This window comes from Sturnus vulgaris, chromosome 2 (genome assembly GCF_052056855.1).
Source record: "Sturnus vulgaris isolate bStuVul1 chromosome 2, bStuVul1.hap1, whole genome shotgun sequence".
Classification (NCBI taxonomy): domain Eukaryota; kingdom Metazoa; phylum Chordata; class Aves; order Passeriformes; family Sturnidae; genus Sturnus; species Sturnus vulgaris.
The window spans coordinates 37,634,420-37,655,165 of record NC_142244.1 but is presented as its reverse complement, the minus strand read 5'-3'; the positions used below and the strand labels follow the sequence as shown (position 1 = coordinate 37,655,165).

The 20,746-nt window shown below is 38.5% G+C and overlaps 1 protein-coding gene across 32 annotated transcripts in view; it reads right to left on the bottom strand.

The window, feature by feature from the left end:
* The window catches only part of DLG2 (discs large MAGUK scaffold protein 2), a 982,239-nt gene that overhangs the window by 472,015 nt on the left and 489,478 nt on the right, over positions 1 to 20,746 (bottom strand). For 2 of the 32 annotated variants that reach the window (XM_088159320.1, XM_088159321.1), the window contains exon 1: positions 10,120 to 10,639. The exons of the other annotated variants lie outside the window; for them this stretch is intronic. In XM_088159320.1, the coding sequence (XP_088015446.1) occupies positions 10,120 to 10,197 (78 nt within the window). In that variant the 5' untranslated portion in view covers positions 10,198 to 10,639. Of the gene's footprint in view, positions 1 to 10,119; positions 10,640 to 20,746 lie in introns of those variants that run through there. 32 annotated transcript variants of the gene reach the window in all.

Genomic DNA, 20,746 nt, shown 5'->3' with positions numbered 1-20,746 from the left:
TTTGATATGACAAGAAAAGTCAAGTCCAAGTATACTGCAGTTTAGAGAACATTTTCAGATTTCCCAGAACAGGGAAATGCTACTTGTTCTGGAAGTTCCAATGTCCTAATGTCTTTTACCTTGATTTGGTTTTTTATCACTTGGTGATTTTGTCAGGGAATTGGGATCCCTGCCAAAGATATTTGCCTCAATTTTGTTTCAAGTCCTAAATTAGATTTCTCCTAAATAGTGAATTAGATTATTAATCAGTAAAAATCTAAATCTTCATTATTAATTTACTCAAAACAATACAGCACCTTGTAAAACATTTATGCAGCAGTAAACAGAGAACCACTTTGCAGAGATCATGACATACTTAATTTACTACACAACTAAATATTTAATTACAAATGGTAGCAAAGCTGAAGGTGTTCTGCTGAAATTAAACCATCTTTTAAACAGTAATAGTCTTAACTTTATTGTGGGCAATAATGGTAAAATTTTAGAACAATTGGTAGGACACCTGCTCCTTTTTCTGGGGTTTGCCTTTACCAGTCAAGTGAAGAATCATGTATTTGACTACCCAGTCTGCTATTTACTGATAGGTCCTCCTATAGTTTCAACAGAAATATTTTCTAAATGGCATATTAAATTAATTGAAATTGAAAATGCAATGCACTTTGAGGCACTGCATTTGCAATGTAATAGTCTTACTCCAATGATTTTCTTGCTAACATCTCTAATTAGAGTAATGACATTTTAACTTCCTTGCGAATATCTAGCAAGTCTTTGTTTCATATTCAATTTTCAAAACATCCCAGGTACAATTTTTTAAATTCATTTGCATTTATTCATCCAGACTCATAATAAAAAACCCAACAACTTTTTTATATTTCCAGTTTAGGAAATTGCACCCAGAGCTTTTGCAAAGCCACCTCAAGAGGAATATATCCTTCCCAGTGTTGAACCTGAACAACAAATGTTGATGCACATCAAATCTAATTAAGGTGAGCTTTCAAAACAGATATTCAACAAATGCAGCTGACTGCTTCAGAATTTGCTAAATGTCTAACAATATGGAGAATGAGATCTGGGATTTTTTTCCTTCTTTTTTAAACTATTCCTTCCTATTTTCTATCTCACTCATAACTCAGCTTTCAGAAGAGGAAGGCAAGTGATGTTTTTTACCCTTCTGGACAGTGATGGATGCAAAGAATGGAGAAACAAAGCAAGATAGGCTGGAGAAAGTTAAGAAAAATATCTTTATGCCCCATTTCAGGAGGGACGTCTATGGAATAGACTATGACACTAAACAAAGTAATTATCAGGCTATAAGTATAGCCTGGAAAAGAAAGGGTAGCAATTGGATCGCTTTCACCTGTCTTGAACATCTCTTTCAAAACAACAAATTGATATTTCTTAACCACCGAGTTGTTTTTATTAACAATACAGAATATCCTGACCTTTTGCTATCTTATAAGAGTACATGACAGTCTTGTCAAAAATAACTCACCTAAAATCTTCAAAAAAATTGTTAGCTACAAAAATCACAGCTATCCATACATAATTCATCACCTAAGAGGAAAAGAATATTATATTTAGAGTAGGAGTAAACCACATTTTTCTGTATCTTCCTCATGTCTCAAGGCTAAAGAATATTTCATAGAATTACAAAACCGTATGCTATGGCTCTTCAAGCCTCTAAATGGAAAAAAGTATACACCTGGTGGCATGCCTCTCATTATGCTGCAGAATGCTACTGATGTGACCTTGCTTCCCAAAGTAACTTGTAAGGTTAAGTTTTCAGAAGAAAGATGAGTGATATCATTGGTATTAATCAATCCATGCTCAGTTTAAACATTGCTGTATGAAACATGGAAGCACTTAATGGAAGACAGACTGAAGTAAATTGAAAAAATCTTAGTTAGGATTGAAATAAAGTTTTCATACGAAGTTCGTTCTTCAAATCCAATCCCAGTTTAACAATGGCAAAGCTCTTGCAATGCTGCTCTGCCCAGAAGGCATGTGATAGCCTCTCAGTAGTTAATGTAGAGCACAGTGAGGCACTCAGCATGGTGCTGATATCGTGTGGGTCGTCTCAGAAGAGCTAAGAGTGGTGCCAGCTGTGTACCTGCACATACTATCTGTGTCTGCACCATTCCATTTCTGAACAGGCTGGGAAAGGAGGGAGGATGGGTGGTGGGAGTGGAGGAAATGTGAAGAACCTTGTTCTGCTGTTTGCCCATAATCTGCTGTGAAAAAGAGAGCTTCACACTTCAGAAAATGTTGTGAGTGCTTCACATGGTACTGGGGCCTCCTTCCTGGTGACAAAACCTCTCAGACTGCACGTACTAGCTCGTCCTTTGATTCCTTCCAGTTGCTCATCTGAGGCTGTTAACATCTATTAGAGCTATAACCAAGCTTTCCCTGATATGCACCAACATTTTTTGTATGGCAGAGAATTTTTTTTTTACCATAAAAAAAATGTGCCTCATTTAAAATAAACTGTCTTGAGAATTGCATGACATGACAATAATTCTAAATTTTACTAAAGCTTTTTACACACATATGACTTTGGCAGGCTGCCTTCCAGTGAGAGCAAGTTACATATGTACCAGCTCTAATGGCCCATATAGGATATTAAAAACACATAAAGAATAATTTGATAATTTACCTTGGGAACAGTATGAGAATTTTTATCTCAGTTTCCTCCAGAGACTCTAATGCCAAAGGACAGATTGTTTCTTGTCAGTGTTTCAAACTGATCTCTATTTGCAAACACAGCAAGCAATGCCAAATGCAGTTCGGAAAGCAAATCAAACAACTATTTATTATGCACTGTTTTGAATTGCATATGCAGGACAGAGAGGAAGGTAATGACCAAAAATAAAAAGATCACGCTTGCACATCACACAAGACATTTCCATTGTACACTTGAATACTGTCTATAAATTAAAAATAAAACTATTCCAATAAAATAATGAGTTATGAGTTAAATATATTCAAAATGCAACACACTGGGATTTAACAGAACTTGATATACAATGTAGACCAAAATATAAATGCAGTAGTTATACAAAGAAAAGAGGGGGAAATGATAAATTATTTATTGAATGAAAGCAGAAAAGAGAAAATGAGAAAAACTTTTCTTTGAAAAAACAGGTTAGCTTGTAACCAATGATAATAAGCCCACTTATTCATTAGATCTGATTCTTTTTAAGTCCCAGCTGAGCACTCAGAGCAGCAATTAATGCAGCCGTCAGTGTGGCTGTCGTTTTCTAAATGTTCCTGTCCATCTTGGTTTTGTCGTGAAGCAAACAAGATGAAAAATAACTGGAAAAATTACTTAACCTGTTTCTAAGATGATCACAACACTGCCTAAAATGCAAAGGGAAAAGAACTATTTTCAGTGCCACTCTACAGACATCTATGGGTGGCACCTGGCAGGCAAAAGCACAAAGCAGTGCATGCCAGAATAATGCATGGAGGAAAGGGAGAGGCATCACCTATGTATGGTAGCCAGCTAAGGTTAGAGTTGTCTTAGATGAGATTGAAGAGAAGGAGAGAAGATATTCTGTTCTTTACAAAGACCTCACCCATAGCTGGTTAACAGGTATTTCTTTGATAAAAAAACAAAAAAAAAATTAAAAAATTTAAAAACTCCAACTAATTTAACCAGGACTGCCCCTTATTGCTCATTAATTGCTACAGATAGGTGCTGGGCCTGGCCAGGTACAAGAACAAAAGCCCCACAGAAGAAAAAAAAAATACTAGTGTGAAATTAAGAATTCCAAGGGATTAATTTCAGTAGTTTACTGTTGATCAGTATCTTGCTTTAAAACACCATTCTTGGATTTTTTCAAGGTTAGTTAGATTTATTTATTACCACTATATAGTGACTGTGAGGTGGCAGTGAGTTAAAATAAATCCCTACTTAGACAGTTTATCCCTCCTGTTATATATTAATCTTAGCTTATATGGGATTAAAACAAAATGCAAAGGAAAAAAGAAAAAAATCCAGCTTGAGTAGCTATATGTTTCTGGATTAAATCACAATATGAAAAAATGGCTTAGAATTCCAACTGTGAGCTGTGCTAAAGCAAAAAACAGAGAGCTCTGGATGCAGGAACGCTTGCATATTTTTCTTCACACAGTTATGTGTGAAAAGATAAGATTTCTCCATAAAACTGTGAAATAGAGCACTTAGAAAGTCCATTTGAAAAGATTCCTCCAGGGGGCTAAGATAACTCCGGCATCTGCTCTAACAGATAATTCTGCAAATAAGTGACACACTTTTGTCATCCCATTGAACCTGGACAATGAGGGCCCTTGACTGCCCAAACACAAATAAAACTATCCACTGCCCTTACAGCATGTGGCAGCTACATGAGATGTCCCTTAGAGATACAGTCATTTCACCTTTGGACAAGGCAATAACCGGAGCTGCAAGTTTTATCACTTCATCACAACCCCAGTGGACTGTAAATGATTTGGTAAGCTCTGGTTTGAAAGAGAGGACTCCTTAAGAAATCTAAGGTGTGCACTGAAGGAAAGAGAGAGTTTATCTTCTTTGGAATTATATATATATGTAAAAAATAATGTAAGAAAAAATATGTTTATTTGCTAATATGTTTTATGATTTCTTAATGACAGAGTTTCAATTCTTTGTTGTGAATAATTACTGTTTTAAGTGACTTTCTTATCTCTTTCAAATTAAATTGCTGGGTAGCTACTTGTAAACAAAGCAAAAATGAAACAAGAATACATATCCTAGAATTGCCCACCCTTCAATTAGCTATGCTAAAATACAGATATGAGAACAAACTAAATTCAAGTGTCATTTTGATTTGAAAACTTGATTGTTGTTACTGCCAGAATACTTTTGAAAAAATGATAAAATATGCTGGCATCTGTAGACTTTCTTGTTGTTGTTACACATCCCAGTTTTAATTTCTTAAAACTTTTTTGTTTAGGTCTTTTGCAAAAATTTCATTGTGGGCTGACAGTCGTGGATACCTGATTTACCCAAATCAACTCTAAAACAAGCACACAGAAAGAAAATTTGTTTGTTGGTCTATATTCTACTTATCTAGTCTGCACTACAATACTTTCAGAACTCCTAATTTAAAATTATACTGCTCAGTAGTGAATGTGACTTTTGGGTCATCTTTATTTTTATTTACAATTGATAGTCTAAAAACTGCATTGTATTTTACCATTACACATATACCTTTTTTTAAAGTTAAGTTGCTTCTATCTTGAATTATTAAATTAATAAATTAGTTAAACTGGAACAATGAACTAAACCCTATGATGTAAAACTTAAATATTTTCAAATACAAGACATAGCTCTTAGAACTGATAATACTTTAGGAGTAATTAGATTTCTAAAAACTAGAAAAAGAATTCTAACAATGTTCTTCTGTTACAGAATAGTGAAAATCAACTAATTTAAACACTTCACATGAGCCCTGTTGTTTCTCTCCCTAAAATAATCTACAAGGAGAAACCTCATTTTGAAGTGACTGTTATCTTTAGATTTAAAACCTCACCCAAATAACTAATTCTACAGTGTTTAAAATTTGGGTCTCACGGTTGCAATATGTTCCACGTCTAAACTAACATGAAAACCAGTCCTGAACTTCCCCTTTTTAAATTAAATTATGTGGTAACTTTGGCAAGTCTTTTCCTACTTTTGATACTGAATCTTGAAACCCAAATTTTACCAATACAGCAAAGCATTATCAGAAGCTTTTTTCACATTTTAGCTCATTCTCTCAGATCAACATAATTAATTGTTCAGTTACTTTTCTGTACCTCTTCCAACCATTTAGAATACTCATTTCTATAGCATAACCACATACAGTTAACATCTCTTGATTTCTGCTTGATTGTGGTTTAATGAGAAAAATTCAATACATCAATCTTTGCCTTAAGTTATTTTGGTTCCAAGGTTCAAGTGATCACGTTTACATTCATAACATAAATCCTTTCATGTGACAAACTCAAAGCAGTTTAATAACTTTAATAAAAAAGGTAAGACCAGCAGGGACTTGAAAGGAGTTCAACTGTTTTCATGCAACATTAGTGACAGCCCTTAACACTAAATGTCTCACTACTTGAAGGGAAGAGTAACACTAACAATCAAGCCAAGACAACCAGATTGAGATAGAAATTGTAGATAAAAAGTGCAATATATACTGGAAAGAGTTTACAGTTTAGTCTAATAAAAACAATGAAGAAACTTGCTTAAGATTTGGCAAAATGAGAACATTAAGAACAATTAATAGCCATTATCCCATTTTACTTACATGAAGTTTTAGCCAGGACTGATTAGAACCAAAAAAAGTTCAAATTTGAAGGTTTATCAAAATATTTTAGTTCCATTCTGAATTAAAATAATATCATAAAAGTGTAACTCAAATAGAAATATTGATACACACCAGTCAACTCGGAAGAACCATTCAAGACACCTATAGCTGCCCTTCATCCCCTTATTCCTAGATGTCTTCTTCACTCCCCAGATGAAATTTTAACAGTGAGAATTCATGTTTGGTTTACAGAAGCCTAATATTTACCAGGAAGTCATAGAATCCTAGAGTGGCTTGAGTTGGAAAGGACCTTAAACGTGATCTCATTCCAAGCCCCCTGCCATGGGCAGGGACACCTTCCAGTAGCCCAGGCTGCTCAGAGCCCCATCCAGCCTGGCCTTGAACACTGAAACTCTTCAGTTGTATGTGGGTGTTAATGAGATAGTGCCTTTCCACTGGGTCCAACTCATCTGAGCACAAACTCCAAGGAAACGCTGGGCTGGAAGGGAAGCAAGAGCTGAAAAGGCAGGGCAGGAGCAGTAGTTTGCACTCAAGCCCAGGAGCTACCACAGAGTTCTCTTTGTTAGTAAGAAGAAACCCACCTCTTGCCTTTGGTCTCCCAGCTCTGCTGCTTGCTGATACCCTTTCCCCAAGGCTGAAGATCAGCTCTGCAGCTCCTGCAAGCCCCCAGTCCTTGGCTGCAATGCTGCAGGTGCCAACTACCAACAACATGCAGGTCCCACTCGTTTGGAGGCAATTTGCATGCCAGCTCCCTGGAGCAGGGATTGCCATAGTCAGGTGTGGGGAGATGAGTGGGAAGGCATGGTGAGATGGGAGGGATGGGGACAGAAGCTCCAGCTTTGGACAAGATGGAGAGCTCTGGAGCCAAGCTCACCCCCATGGCCACAACCAGAAACCCTGACAGAGCACAGAGCTGTCACATCAATGCCACCTTAGGTCTCCCCACCAAGGGCTGCCCCAGTCACCACAGAACCACGGAATGGTTTGGGTTTTAAGGGACCTTAAAGATGACCTAGTTCCTACCTCCTTGACCTGGGCAGGGACACCTTCCTTCCCCCTGCCTTTGTGTGCACACCCTGGCACACCTCACACCTTGGAAACTCTGCTCCCCTAAACACCTCGGAGGAGATCCTGGTGGGATCCAAGGCAGCTCAAAGTTCATGTCCCCCCTCTGCACAATTCAGGCCCAAAATTTTGACATTTTAAGGAGCTATGCTGCCAGGTTGTTCATATGTGTGTGCACACACAGCACCTCATGTTGTAACCACCCCGTTTTCTTCCTCATTCTACAAAAACAAATAGGCTTATACAAAATTCCTGTTTCTTAGAAATAGCTCTTAAAAATTCTTGCCTTGTACTCAGCCAAAGAAGTAAAGCATAACAGAAAAATCTGTTATGGAGTCCCAGTCTTCTGATTTTTGCTATACAGATTTTTACTGCAAGTAAATCTTTTAGCACACATGTGGTATTAGAAAATAATGCTGTATGTTACTGCCTCCAAAAGCACACTAAGAAAACAATATGTCATTCAAAGCATGCACATGGTTAAAAACAGCTAATTAGTCTTCCAGAGGGGGAAAAAAAAAAAGAAAAAAAGGTGAAACTGCTTAATAATTTGATTATTCAACCATGATTTTAAAAAAGGTCGAAACCAAAAAAAGGCATGCAGTTTAATGTTATTTTGAATTTACTTTTTGATAGATCTATATTCTATCTGTGTTCTCCTGGTACCGAGGTATTACACTGAAGATGTCAGTGTTGATCGGCTTCCAATCATTAATAGCACTTATTGAAATAGCATCCTGCTAGGAATGGGATTTTCTGCATTTGCTAGAGTTTGATTTGCAGGGAAAAAAAAATTTAAAAATATAAATGAGCCCTGACTGTGGAATAAACATCCAAGAAAGAAATTTTATTTTTTGTACAAGTCGATAAGTAAGCATTTACAAGGTGTTTATTGCATACTTACTGTCTTCTGGCAAAAATAAAATTCCCATGCAAATATGCTAATAGCAAGCTCAAGTAATATCAAAAAAGATTTTCCCTAAAAACTGTTAGGCATAGCTTGAAAGCTTAAATAGGATGGACCTAAGTTGTCAGTTATTTTGAAAGTCCTATAGGGATGAACAAGTAGCAATACAATAAATCTATACAGAAATATTTAAAATACTTAAAGAGCAAAAGAGACAAATTTTTAAAGCATTCTTTTAGCTGGTGTTACAAGACTCTACAGAGAAGAAAATATTTTCTCAGTGAATATTCTGACACTGCTTTATGAAATTTTTCAAGGTTATTGAAATAATCTATGACCATATATGCTTTAAGCAATCCACGCCAAATCTGTTTTTAAAGCTGCTGAGTGAGCCCCACTGTGTCAGACGTGGAATGTGTCCACTCATCCTGCCTCTGACATCTTGGAGGAAGCCTGAGAGCAAGTATTCCTCTGGAGGGAGCCCCTCCGGACTAAGGAAGATCCAGGCTGCAACTTTTTTTCCTCCCATAGCAATATGCAAACAGCAGGAGAGTTTCTATGTGCCTCTCTTTATGGCAATGTGACTGATGACAGAGGAAGTTTGACAATCCCATGTATAGCTCTCTGCATTTCTGTTGCCCCCTTATGTACATGATGTGAAATATATAAATCACTACTATTTAAGTAACTTCCCAATGACTTGCATGTTTAAATTTCAAAATTTCCACACAGCACCTTTTCAACCATTAGGAATATTTTGCAGAAAAAGCAAACCTCTCCCCATCCTCCCCTAAACCATAAATATAATACATTTTTGATAATAATTTTCTCTAGGTGAAAAGCTTTTCCAGTTACAAAGGAATTCAGGCAATGATAGTTGCTTGGTGGATTGGTGGCTGTGTTGCATAGCATAAGACATATTAAAGACATAATAAAGCAGTCCATTTAGAAAGTCTTTGACTACATCAAAGACAACAAATAGAAGAGGAAGCCATCATTATCAGAGTAATGAAGTAACTTTATAACATTACACTGAAGTTCTTTCCCCCCAGTCTAAATCTGAGTTCATGAAAGAGGAATTGGTCCCATTTTGAAAATGGTTTGTCTGGTAATGTAGACAAAATTGGATTGCAGGTCCACTAACTAAATGTTTTCTATGCTAAAACAAAAGACAATTGCCTTCATATCCCCTAATTATCATTACTGCAAATTCTAAAACTATTTAAGTTTTACTCAGGGAGAAAGAGGGCAGAAGACTCTTATCTAAGAGGGCTTCCAGAAAACAGCCAGTTAAATACATTCCAATTTTATGAGAGAAAAATACTGAAAGATAGTACTGACCATTTTTACATACCTATATATTTTTTAAATAAAAAGGATCCACGCTGCAGCACAGTTTCAACAAGTACCATGAAACAAAATTCCCAAACATTATAGATGCTTAACATGTTATTCCATCCTCATTAGTACAACACAAGGAAAAAAAAAATATACAAGCAGCAAACAATTAGCGGTTGTTTAAGAGCCTAATATGGTACGAGGAAAAATAATGCAGCACAGCAACAAGTTCACTGGAGTGCTCCCTTAACACAGACATAGCAGTACAGCTGTTTATCTTGGGAAGAAAAACAATCAAAAGAGGACATAAAGACTTTTGAAAGCATCTTGTCCCCGATATTTAATAATATGGAAAATATTGAAGGATTCTCGCACGAAATCGGGAATAGCAATAGGTCGTTTTTCATGGTATTTTAAAAAGCTAAGCAGACGCACAACAGGATGCCAGCAGGCAGCTTGCATGAGACATAAGGCTTTATATTCCCACTAGGAACGTACCTTCTCTGCTTTTGCTTTCCTGGCGTTATGCACAAACCTGCGTCCCAGCTTCTTGGCATACCAGATAGAGGCAAACATTGTAGTGATGAAGATTTCAGTCTGAATATGCAGCACACACACACACGGAAAAAAAAAAAAAACAACTTCCCCCACAACTGAGATACAGATCTAATGCTGGTTAAGGTCTCAACTATGCTGTTGCTTTGTCAAGTCCTCTCATGCTGCCTTCTGAAAAAAAAAAAAACAAACCACCCAGTGTGGCCAGTCTGCAGGTGTATTTACATACTGCCAGCAGGAAGTCCAGGGTGAGGCATCTTTGTATCCAGCTCACATCCAGTCTGCTAAGTGCCTGTCTGCAGTTCTTTAGCACTGTCACCACAAACTACATATGTGTCAGTATGAAAGGAAGCTGCAGTAAACTACTGTAGCAGACAGCTCACCTCCTCTTCTCCTGTTCTGAAATTTAACTCCTTGGTTCTCTTCGATTTGCCAGCATGCAACAGAAGCAGCAGCAGTTCAAAAATGAGATACACAGCACTGCAGGAAAGCACAGGGGTACAAAAGTGCCAAAAATAGAAATGTGTATTAACTGTTAAGGTGAAAGAACAGGTGTTTCATGTGTTTCAGGGCAATTAAGGTATGAAAGGAAAATTGATTTTACTTCGTTCTTGCGGTCTGGGGTCTATTCAGAGATATTTTTGCTAGCTAGTTTCAGTTCACAACAGACAGGCATCAGAGCTGCTCAGTTCACTTGCTGATGTCACACATGCTCTGCCGAAGGATTTAAGACTCAAACAAGGGCTTCTGTTTTTTTCCTTTGATAATGCCTTCACGAAACAGAACCTGATAGATTTTTTTTCAAATTCCAAACTTCTGCCCTACCTAAGCATGCTTTTCCCTCTTCCTTTTGCAGCAAAACAGCAATGCACTATTTTCCTTTTGTCACACACTTCAGCTTTAACCCCTGCACCTCTCTTCAGCTGTAATGGCTAAACAATAAGCAGAAACACACTCTTCTGGCTCCAGACATATGACAAACCAGATGTTCCTCCCAGGCAGATGCAGTATCAAGGCTGTAAATTGCAGGGTTAACAGCTATGTGTGGTATTTGATAGCACTTATAAGACAAGTCCTGCCCAATGCCCTCCCACCTACAAGTGAGGAGATACCAACATGCAGGAGAACCACTGCTGTCCTGTGTGCAACATTGGATTTGGGATGCACACATGCAGGAATAATTTATGCTCTGCTATTCCATGGTAAAGAGCAACACAAAATTAATTGATGCATGGCAAAGGAAATACATTGCAATTGATTCATGGCAAAGGCAGAGTGATTTAGTACAGGGCTTTTGGGGCCAAGGAAACAACTTTTCTGCCCCAGGATTGTCAGAGAATGGCTGAAACTAATTTCTCCAAGGTACAGAAATCAAAAGGGAAAACACTCCCACTTATAACTTAGGTAGAACATCCAAGTTACTGTAGCTGGATGGCACTGCCCAAGCTTTGAGTCTGAAGGTAAGTACTGCTCAATTCCCTTAGGATTACAGGGAGTTCAAAGAATTCTTCAACGCATTTTAAAATGGCAAGTTGGTTAACTAAATTGAAATTCTTAGATAGTGAGGGTTTTTTTTCAAGGTAACTCCAAGAGGTGTGGTTGATTTTTGTTTGACTTCTAAAACCTTCTGACAAAGTATTTGGTAACTGGTGATATTCCTGGGAAGGCAATATTTATTAACTACTTCCAATTCAAATATTTAGTTAATCTTTGCAGACAGAAAGTTTTAGGACCACAAGATAGAGCAAATTCATGTCTCATCTGGAATGTGATTGCTATAGAAGAGCTGTCTTTCCAATAACAGCACACCAACTCTCTGAACTCTAGGCTGCTAGTAAGATAGACTCTCCAAGGTGAGTCTAATAAAGGAGAACCTGTATTATGTCATGTAGCAGCCTCTCACCATTCTCCCTATTTGTGAGTTTACATTGCCCTAAAATAGAGGGAAGGGTAGACAAGAGAAAGAAGAAAGATGGCCTGAAAAATTTAGGAAGAAATCAGAGACCTTGTTTCTAGCTGGGATGCCATTGTAAGGAAACATGGATAGGAAAAAAAAAAGTGCAGAAAAGGAGAAGCAACATCATTACACAATTTAACCAACACTATAAATGTTAAAGGAACAGGGAAAAAATATCTTACATAGTATATGCACAAACAGTAGAACACTTCTCCCACTCTGCTCCCATGCTTTTATGAAGAGGATAAGCATAATTTGAAATCATTGCACTACAACCAATAAAGGGTACATTCTTCCAAACAACTATTTATATAGTCTTATGTATATTCAGAAGCTGAGAAAATCGAAGGAAATACTCATTAAACAATAAAAATTCCTTTTTATGACTTTTATCATCAAAATTAGCAGCTTTACTGAACTATATATTCAGGAAAAATAGGGAGTAATAAAAAGCCACAATTCATCCCACTTAAAGGAAAAAAAATAGAATACATTGTTCATTTAAGAAATAATGACAAAGCAATAGGGAGGTAATTTTCTCCACCCACTGAAAATGTTAGATCAGGAAGAATAAATCTTGCCAAATACCTAATCCTGATTCTAATCAGAAATAGAGTTTAACTGTTTGCATGCATTTGCAGATCTGTCCAAACCCTCAAGTACAGCAATGGCCAGACTGTGAGCCATTTCCTTACAGCTCCATCAGGCAGCAGTCTGCCATACATTGCCAATAGCAGGTTTATTAGGGCTGTGCTGGTACCGAGGGAGTTTATGATTATGAATATTTTACTGTAACCATAACGAAGGCTGCATTTTACAGAAGTGCTACAAGCTGAGCTGCTTTAGAAGAATTGGAACTCCCAGCTGCTGTCTCCTCAAAGGAGTAATACGTACTTTAGCTTGCTCACTGAAGTGCTACATTACAAGGACAGAGAGATGCATGCCATTGAGCAACAATGTTATCACAGACAGGAGATAATCAGTTAAGAGCAGATTTTACAAGGAGCTTCTTGCTGCAAACGAGTGGGTGGTTTTTGGTAAACCAATACACATCCAAACCATACATGAAATGTCATTCTTCTGCCTCTATGAGAAGAATTGATCCTACCACAAGTGGGCACATGGGTATAGGCACAGAGCAGTTATGCTGTTGAATCACATTATTTTTATGACATGGCTCCCCCAACATCGCAAGCAACAGCAATTGATGCTCGGTACTGAAACAGATGGTTGTTTCAAACACCTTGCCAACTGTTTGTATGCACTGAGTATCACCAGTACTTCTGACAGTTTGCCTCCTTTTTCAATTTTAACAGTGCTGCTTTACTTAAGCAGCACTCAGGAAGAAGCCTGGCTTTGCTTTAGACAGAGCATTAATTTTCCCTTGTTAAGGGATAACTTTCTCACAGCACACACGTGGGGTATCAACCTCCCCCTCACACACCTGTGGTGAAGATAGATGTTAGCTGTGGATTCTGGTTCTCTCCAACCTCTATCTGAGTATATACACACAGTAGTCATAAAACGTGATGACAGGGCCATTTAAAATACAAATACAGTTCAGTCATAAATAATGCCTTCCTTGTAAGAATGGGAAGATGTATGGAAAGATTAGTATTCAGGGTTTGCAGAACTGTTTCCAGCAAAATGGGCAGGAGATGGGACAAGTTAAAAACGAAATACTTAAGATATAAAACAATCACTTTACCACAAGTTTTATTTGTTAACATTCCACAGCTGTGGGTACAGGAACAGAGCTGCAGCTGAGAACCTAAGGTAGCTAGCTTTGTTTTTATTAGCACAAGGCAACAACAGATATTGATTTGGCTGACTGTACAAGCAACCATTTCCCATCCCCAGCACAACTAATTATCTTACACAGCTACATGATGCCAAGACATACTCTTTAATGACCAGAATACAAGGAAAGACAGGAATCTAAATGTCTGCTATTCAGTCCAGAAGATATAAATTGTAGCCACTCAGACTTCACTATTCTTTAAGTAGATGGAAGACTCAAGGTTTTTTAAGGACCTAATATTTCATTCTTCCCTCTAAACAATGGCAAATGGACTAATGTTCTTTCTCCTAATGCAACAAAGAATATTTTTATAGGAAACCCATGGGCACTCTCACAAAAGTAAGAGTCAGCACCACCAAAGCACATCAAGACTTCTCTTTTGGCCAGGGTAGAACACAGTCTGTAACAGATACAATACAGGTGAAGGATTAGAATCAGAATCACTGAGGTTGGAAAGATTATTGAGTCCAACCATGTCCATAAGCACCACATCTACACATGTTGTAAATGCCTCACGAACAGTGACTCAACCACGTCCCTGGACAGCCTGTTCTGAGGCTTGGCAAGGCTTTCCATGAGAATTTTTTCCCTAGTATTCGACTAAATCTCCCTTGATGAAACTTGAGGCCACTTTATCTTGTCCTACTGCTTGTTACCTGGGAGAAGAGACCAACCTTCACCTCACTGCAGCCTCCTTTCAGGTAGTTATAGAGAGGAATAGGGTTCCCCTGAGACCAAGCTAAACACTCCCAGCTCCCTCAGCCTCTCCTCATCAGACTTGTGCTCCAGACCCTTCCCCAGCTCTGTTGCCCTTCTCTGCACACACTCCACCATCTCAGTGTCTTTCTTGTAGTGAGGAGCCCAGAGGTGAACACAGGACTCAAGGTGCAGTCCCACCACTGCAGGGTATGTAAATTTCTAGTTGTAGCATTTTCTAGCAGTTATGATGTTTCATAACATTTTTTCCTACAATAAAAATTTTAAAATTCTACCTCTCAGTCCTCAGTTTTAAAGACGAAATCTGAGTTGCTTAAAAGCTAAGTGTTTCCTTGGAACATCTAAGTCAATGGCAACAATATAGTGCAATGATTCTGAGAACAGTCACTTATCCTGACAAAGAAATATTGCACTGAAGGGAACAGGGGAGGAAAAAAGAAGCAGAAGATGAAGGAGGAGATGGGATAAAAATGAAAAAAAAAAAAAAAAAGAGCTAAAATGAAGTGCTGCATATTAAGGATAACAGAGGTTCATACTCTTCTCTTCCAATTTAAATTTTTCTACTCCCTTAATATTTATTGTGCCAAATCATTTCTCTTAAGAAACTATGCTTTCAGAAACCCAGATGTGACATTACAAGTTTGCCCCAGGTCTAATTTCCCCTTAAAATAGAAGATACTGCACGCAGACATCTCCTCTGCCACCTTTCCTGATGCACAGCAGAACTATCTCCTGGCAGAGAGCATGAAGAATTTCATACACAATGCCACAAGACTTCAGAGCAGTAAAAAAATAAAATTCAAGGTTTTTTTTTCTCTGCACCTCCTTTAAGTGTGAGGCACCAAATATTTTGTGCCTGCACTCTGCCATGCAATTATCACTGCTATTATTCTGTTCTTCCATTATTTGATGGAGTAGATGGCACTCAACCTGCTACCTGTGGTGCAACAGGTCAAGAGAAGAGAGGATGAGGAGGTGTGCTGCAAAATTGCTTGAAATAGACCTTTAACTGTGGAAGGACAGGAAATGGAAATAAAGTAAGTGCTATGCTAGACACTGAGACTCAGCACATCCTTGCACACAGGAATGTATTCTAGCACTTTACAGAATAATGGAATAACAGACTATGTTTTAAAAATAGGCAGTTCTTTTGCCTCTTTTATTTGTTAAGTCTTGGAATGGAGAAAAACCTAATTACAGCACTTAATTTTGATTTTAAAAATTGATTTTCAACTCTAGTTTCTGCTGGTGCATAGGAAACTCCAGTGAGTCACAGAAGTAATACAACAACCATTAGCAGCCTTAAAAAAAAAGAAATAAAATTTTGAAAAATGCCAGTTTATTCCCTATTTGTCCCTGGTTCAGCACAAATTGCTTTCTGCCTCACCTTCCTAATAGAAATTTTTAAATTTCTTCCTGCTATGTTAAGAAATCACAATCAAAATGGTGTATAAAATCCTCTGATGTGCCATTACACTGCTCAGACTTGTATCAAATGAAAGCACTGTGTATGTAGCACAGTTATACATTTGCATGGCAAGTACTCCCACGGGAAATAATATAAACTACAAAATTTATCCTTGGGGAGAGAAAAAAAGGAGGAACCACAGATTGCGAGCAGTGCTTATGTGTGTCACCAGTGCATCTTGCAAGGCACTTGCCAAATATAATCCTGAGCAAAACTGAATTCAGTGTGGAAACACTTAGATTACAGCTCTGTGTGTGTGTGTGCCTCCCATCCTGCAGCATTTAAGTACATTTGTTTTCTTGTTATTTATACATAACCCTGTGTGATGCTGGACTCATGTCTGTTGTGGGTGAGAATGAATAAAGGCACAAAGTGACTTGGTGACCAAAATAGAGGAAACTGGAGAATTTGTACACTCATTGGAGCCCAAAATCTCTGACCCAGGGCATGGCCACATGGCTTGCCATGGCCAAAACCAGGCAGATGTGGCACACACTCTCACTCAGTCCTATGCCAGTCACAACTCTCCTGTCCAGATCCAGTGAGAAGCAGGAGGGCTGGAAATGTCCATACACCCACCTACAAGGGGTACTGACATACATAATTTCCATATGATCTCTTTATTAGGAACAGCAAGCCAGGCAGCTTATAAAGAGCTGTTCATCTCACTGCTAGTCACCAAAGAACCTCAGAAAAACAGGAACAAGCATGGGAATATATATCATCCCATCTTAAACATTATTTTATTCCTGGCTTATGACAAGCTGTCTTTCCTTTCAAAGGCATCCTTAAATCTCACTTTTATCACCCCCAAGAGCAAAATTAAAAAGTCAGTTTAAGCAGAAACACTGCAAGTTATAGGCACTGAACCAGCGAAACACACTGACTGCTTTGACCCAGCATTATTTAAATGTTCAAGGTGAATGTATCTAGCCCTTGCCATTGTCTAAGCTCTCTAGAAAATCCTCATGCACAAGAAGCCAGGTCGCACTGAATTCTGAAGCATTAAGGAATCACAAGTGATGAGATCTAACAGGATAGCTATATTCTCATGCCAGCATCTCCCTGCAGGCAGACACACGTGTACCTGTGTGGGCTGAGCCCACTCAGCAGCACATTCCTGAGCAGCAGCAGAGTCCATGCAGCCCGTGCACATCATTCTCTGTCATCTCGCAGGCTGGGTTGCCTTCAGTCCCTCTCCCAGCCCCTGCCAAAGCAGCAGCTCCCCACTCCCAGCTGGGACCTCTCCAGCCATACTCTGCTGTTGACTGGATCGTGCTCCAGCTGAGCAGTCCCTCCCCTCCAGGGCCTCCTGACTGGATTTTTAATGCTTCTCAGAGAAGAACCCACACGTGGACAACAAATGCAACAGATAATGGCTTCTGCCAGTTTTCACTTCAGTTCTTGCTCTTTGTCCCTGTCCTCAGCTTTTCTAGGCTGCCATCCTCACAGCTCCTGGGAAAAGGTCCTACAGTTCAACAGTTCAGGATCACTTGGGAAGTTAAATCACTTCGGAGCCAAGTTTTTGATAACTATGCTGAACACTTTAGATGCTCAACACGGGTGTAGCAAAACAATGTTTTCCTGCTAAAATGCAAAAAGAGAAGAAATATGAAGGAAAAGGATGTAGTTAATTCCTCCAAATATAAGATGTTCTACTACTAAGTATGAAGGATAGATAACAAATCTTTATCCAGGACTGCCTGCAGTTCTTGCTTCCTAGAGTCAAAGACAAGGAAGAGATCTTCTTGCTTTTGGAACTGACTCACCACATTTCTGTTGCCCAAGCAAAGCAAAGAGAGGGGAGTCCAAACCACAGCAGATGAAGAACCAGGTTTTCTCCCTTAGTTCTGCTAAAATTCTTCTCCACTAGATTATTTACTCATTGCAAGCCAGCTGCTCACTCTTAAAATGAAAAGAATAATGCTCTACCACGCTGGGAAAGTATAAAGATAGAAGTATTAATAAATGTGAATTATTGTGAGAGAAGATATTGTAGAAGGAGAACATCTACTCCCTCACTGGTTGAAACAGAATCATACAGAATTCTGCTGAAAGTCTCTGAGAGTTCACATCAAACCTGATTATACAAATGCTTCATTGCAATGTGACACATGAAAAGGTCCATTTCAGCAATGGCATAAAGGATGGTGTTACATCCATTTTGACCGAAGGACGAAGGAACTATAAGGAAACACGTAGTTAAGGACAAGGAGTTATTCTTAAACCTATGAGACCTTCAGAAGCAGGGAAAAAAATACAGCAAACACTAAAATCTAAAATAAAGGATTACCAGTCTAACCTATTCAGTTAATTAATTAATTCTATGTGAAAATAAAGGATAAGAGAAAATTAGTCACGTGAGATTTTCTTAATTCCATTTGAGTGCACAGCCCAATTGATAGGACGAAGATGGTGGTGGATGGAGATTTTTCATTACAGAGGATTTTGGCACTCAAAAAAACCAGGGGAATAATGGAGGCAGCACACAGCTAGTGAGGTATACTTCGACAAGAGACAGACTAGAGCTGATTAAAAAAAATCCCAAAAAGTGGTGATAGTTTTTTAGGACAAGAATAAAAAATAGCATCTTCCCAAACACTTTAAAGTTTTTAAATTTAATATGAGTGTTTCAAGAAAACAGAAACTTTTTGAGATCTCTAACCAGTAGAAAATTGAGAAAGTGTTCCTTGAAATTGTCAAAATATTTATCTCTCATTTTCATCAAAAAATCAGAACATTTCAGCCTTCTCCAGGGCTGTCAGTACTGCTGTCTAAATTACATTTACATTTAACTTTCCTTGGGATCCCAGTCAACAGATATTTTTAAAATTTCTGTTCTGCATAACTCACTGAAAATACTTTCCTTTGATTCATACATCTAGCAGCCTCAAAGATCTGCCAAATCAAAGATCAAAGATTCTTCCACACCTTTCTGCAAATTGAATTTTGCCAAGCCAGGAACACTGGTTGTCTTCTCACATGTCAGAAGATACCACGAAGATGCTAGAATGAACTCATGTGAACTTATAGAAAAGATCATCAAGGACATCCCTGCTTCACGTTGCTCAAGCATCCTGGAAAGCACCATATTTCATGCCTCGACCTTCCAGAAGTAAAACCAAAGCTGAATCAAGGTCTGTTTCTCCACCACTCCCCACACCTTAATGCAGAAAAGATAAAATATGCACAGACTCGCACAACACATCTCTGCCCTGCACACGGTGGTGCACCAGAACAAGTATCTCCAAGGACTCCAGTTATTTTTCTGTGGCTCTAGGGGAACCTGTTTTACATTGAAGTGAACCAAAAGCTCTAAAATGCTTTTTGCTTCCAGACAAGAGAGCTAAATAATGAACAATGTGTCAAAATCCTATTCCCAATATTGGAGAGGAGCTCTCATCTTAAGAGAAACAATCTGTTCTCTCCACTTTCTTCCTCTTTTCCATTCAAAGTCTTGAAAGGCACATTGATGGTAAAAGTCAAAAGGGCACAGACTTCTGAGCAGTGCCTTATCCTAGAGGGCTCAGTCTCCCAGACACTGCTGGGTGTCCCGAGCTACCAGTCTTGTGCTCAGAGACAGCAGTCAGACTGTGTGATTGTGAGCACCAGCTCTGATCCAGAGCACATCCTGATCTCACCAAGCCCCACGTGCGACGCCCAGGGGAGTGATCCCAGCTGCCTGCCTACCTGGCACTCACCTGCCTAACACTCCCGCTCTCATTTCACTCTGTTAAGCACATGCCACTGCCAAAGCTATTATTCTGTTAAAGTGCCCTCTGACATGTCTACTGCTTACTTTCAAGCCTACCTTTTCAAATACAAAATAGGCATTTATGCTTCTGTAGTTCCTCTAAAATAACGGATTAAGTACTAAGCACTTATTGAGAAGGTTCTCTGCCCACAGTAACACTGTAGGTAGACAACAAAAAGATGGTAGATTGCAAATGCATTACACAAATGTCTGGGTAATTTGATGTGATTAAAAGATGAGATAAGCAGGCAGCACAGTCTTTCGGCCTCAGATGGTCTCAGTCTGAAGAGGGCTAAAGGAATACACCTTTTGATTATCTCATCTATTATTAACAGTAAATCCTCATTAAAGCTCAGGACAGAGCATGACAACACAAATGTGCTACATGAATGCATGACCTCAGTGTACTTCAGGACAACATCTCCAACAGCAATACACAACTATTCCTACATATGGGATTTTCATCAGGCCACAGGTGTGGAAGAGTGTGCTCATCCTCTGAATGCATGCTCAATGCTCATCCTAAGCAATACATAATGGAATGGATATATAACAAGTTAAATCTCACACTTCTCTGCCCATGCAAAGAGACACAGAATAGTAGACAGTCCTTTGGAAGTCACCATTTCAGCTGTTTCTAGGACAGGGCACACAGCCTAGGATTCAGCCTCCACAGCTGTACATTTAGGAATGTGCAACGTGCTTTGCTGAGAGAGGGCTACATTTTTAGTTACACAGGCATTGAACATGGCACAGTGGCGAGGCAAGCTACATTACAAATGCAAATTCAGAGATTGGAAAAGGAAAAAAAAAAAAAGAAAGAAATCCATTTCAAGCAATGCTTGAAATGTATGTAAACAAAAGTCACTTAAG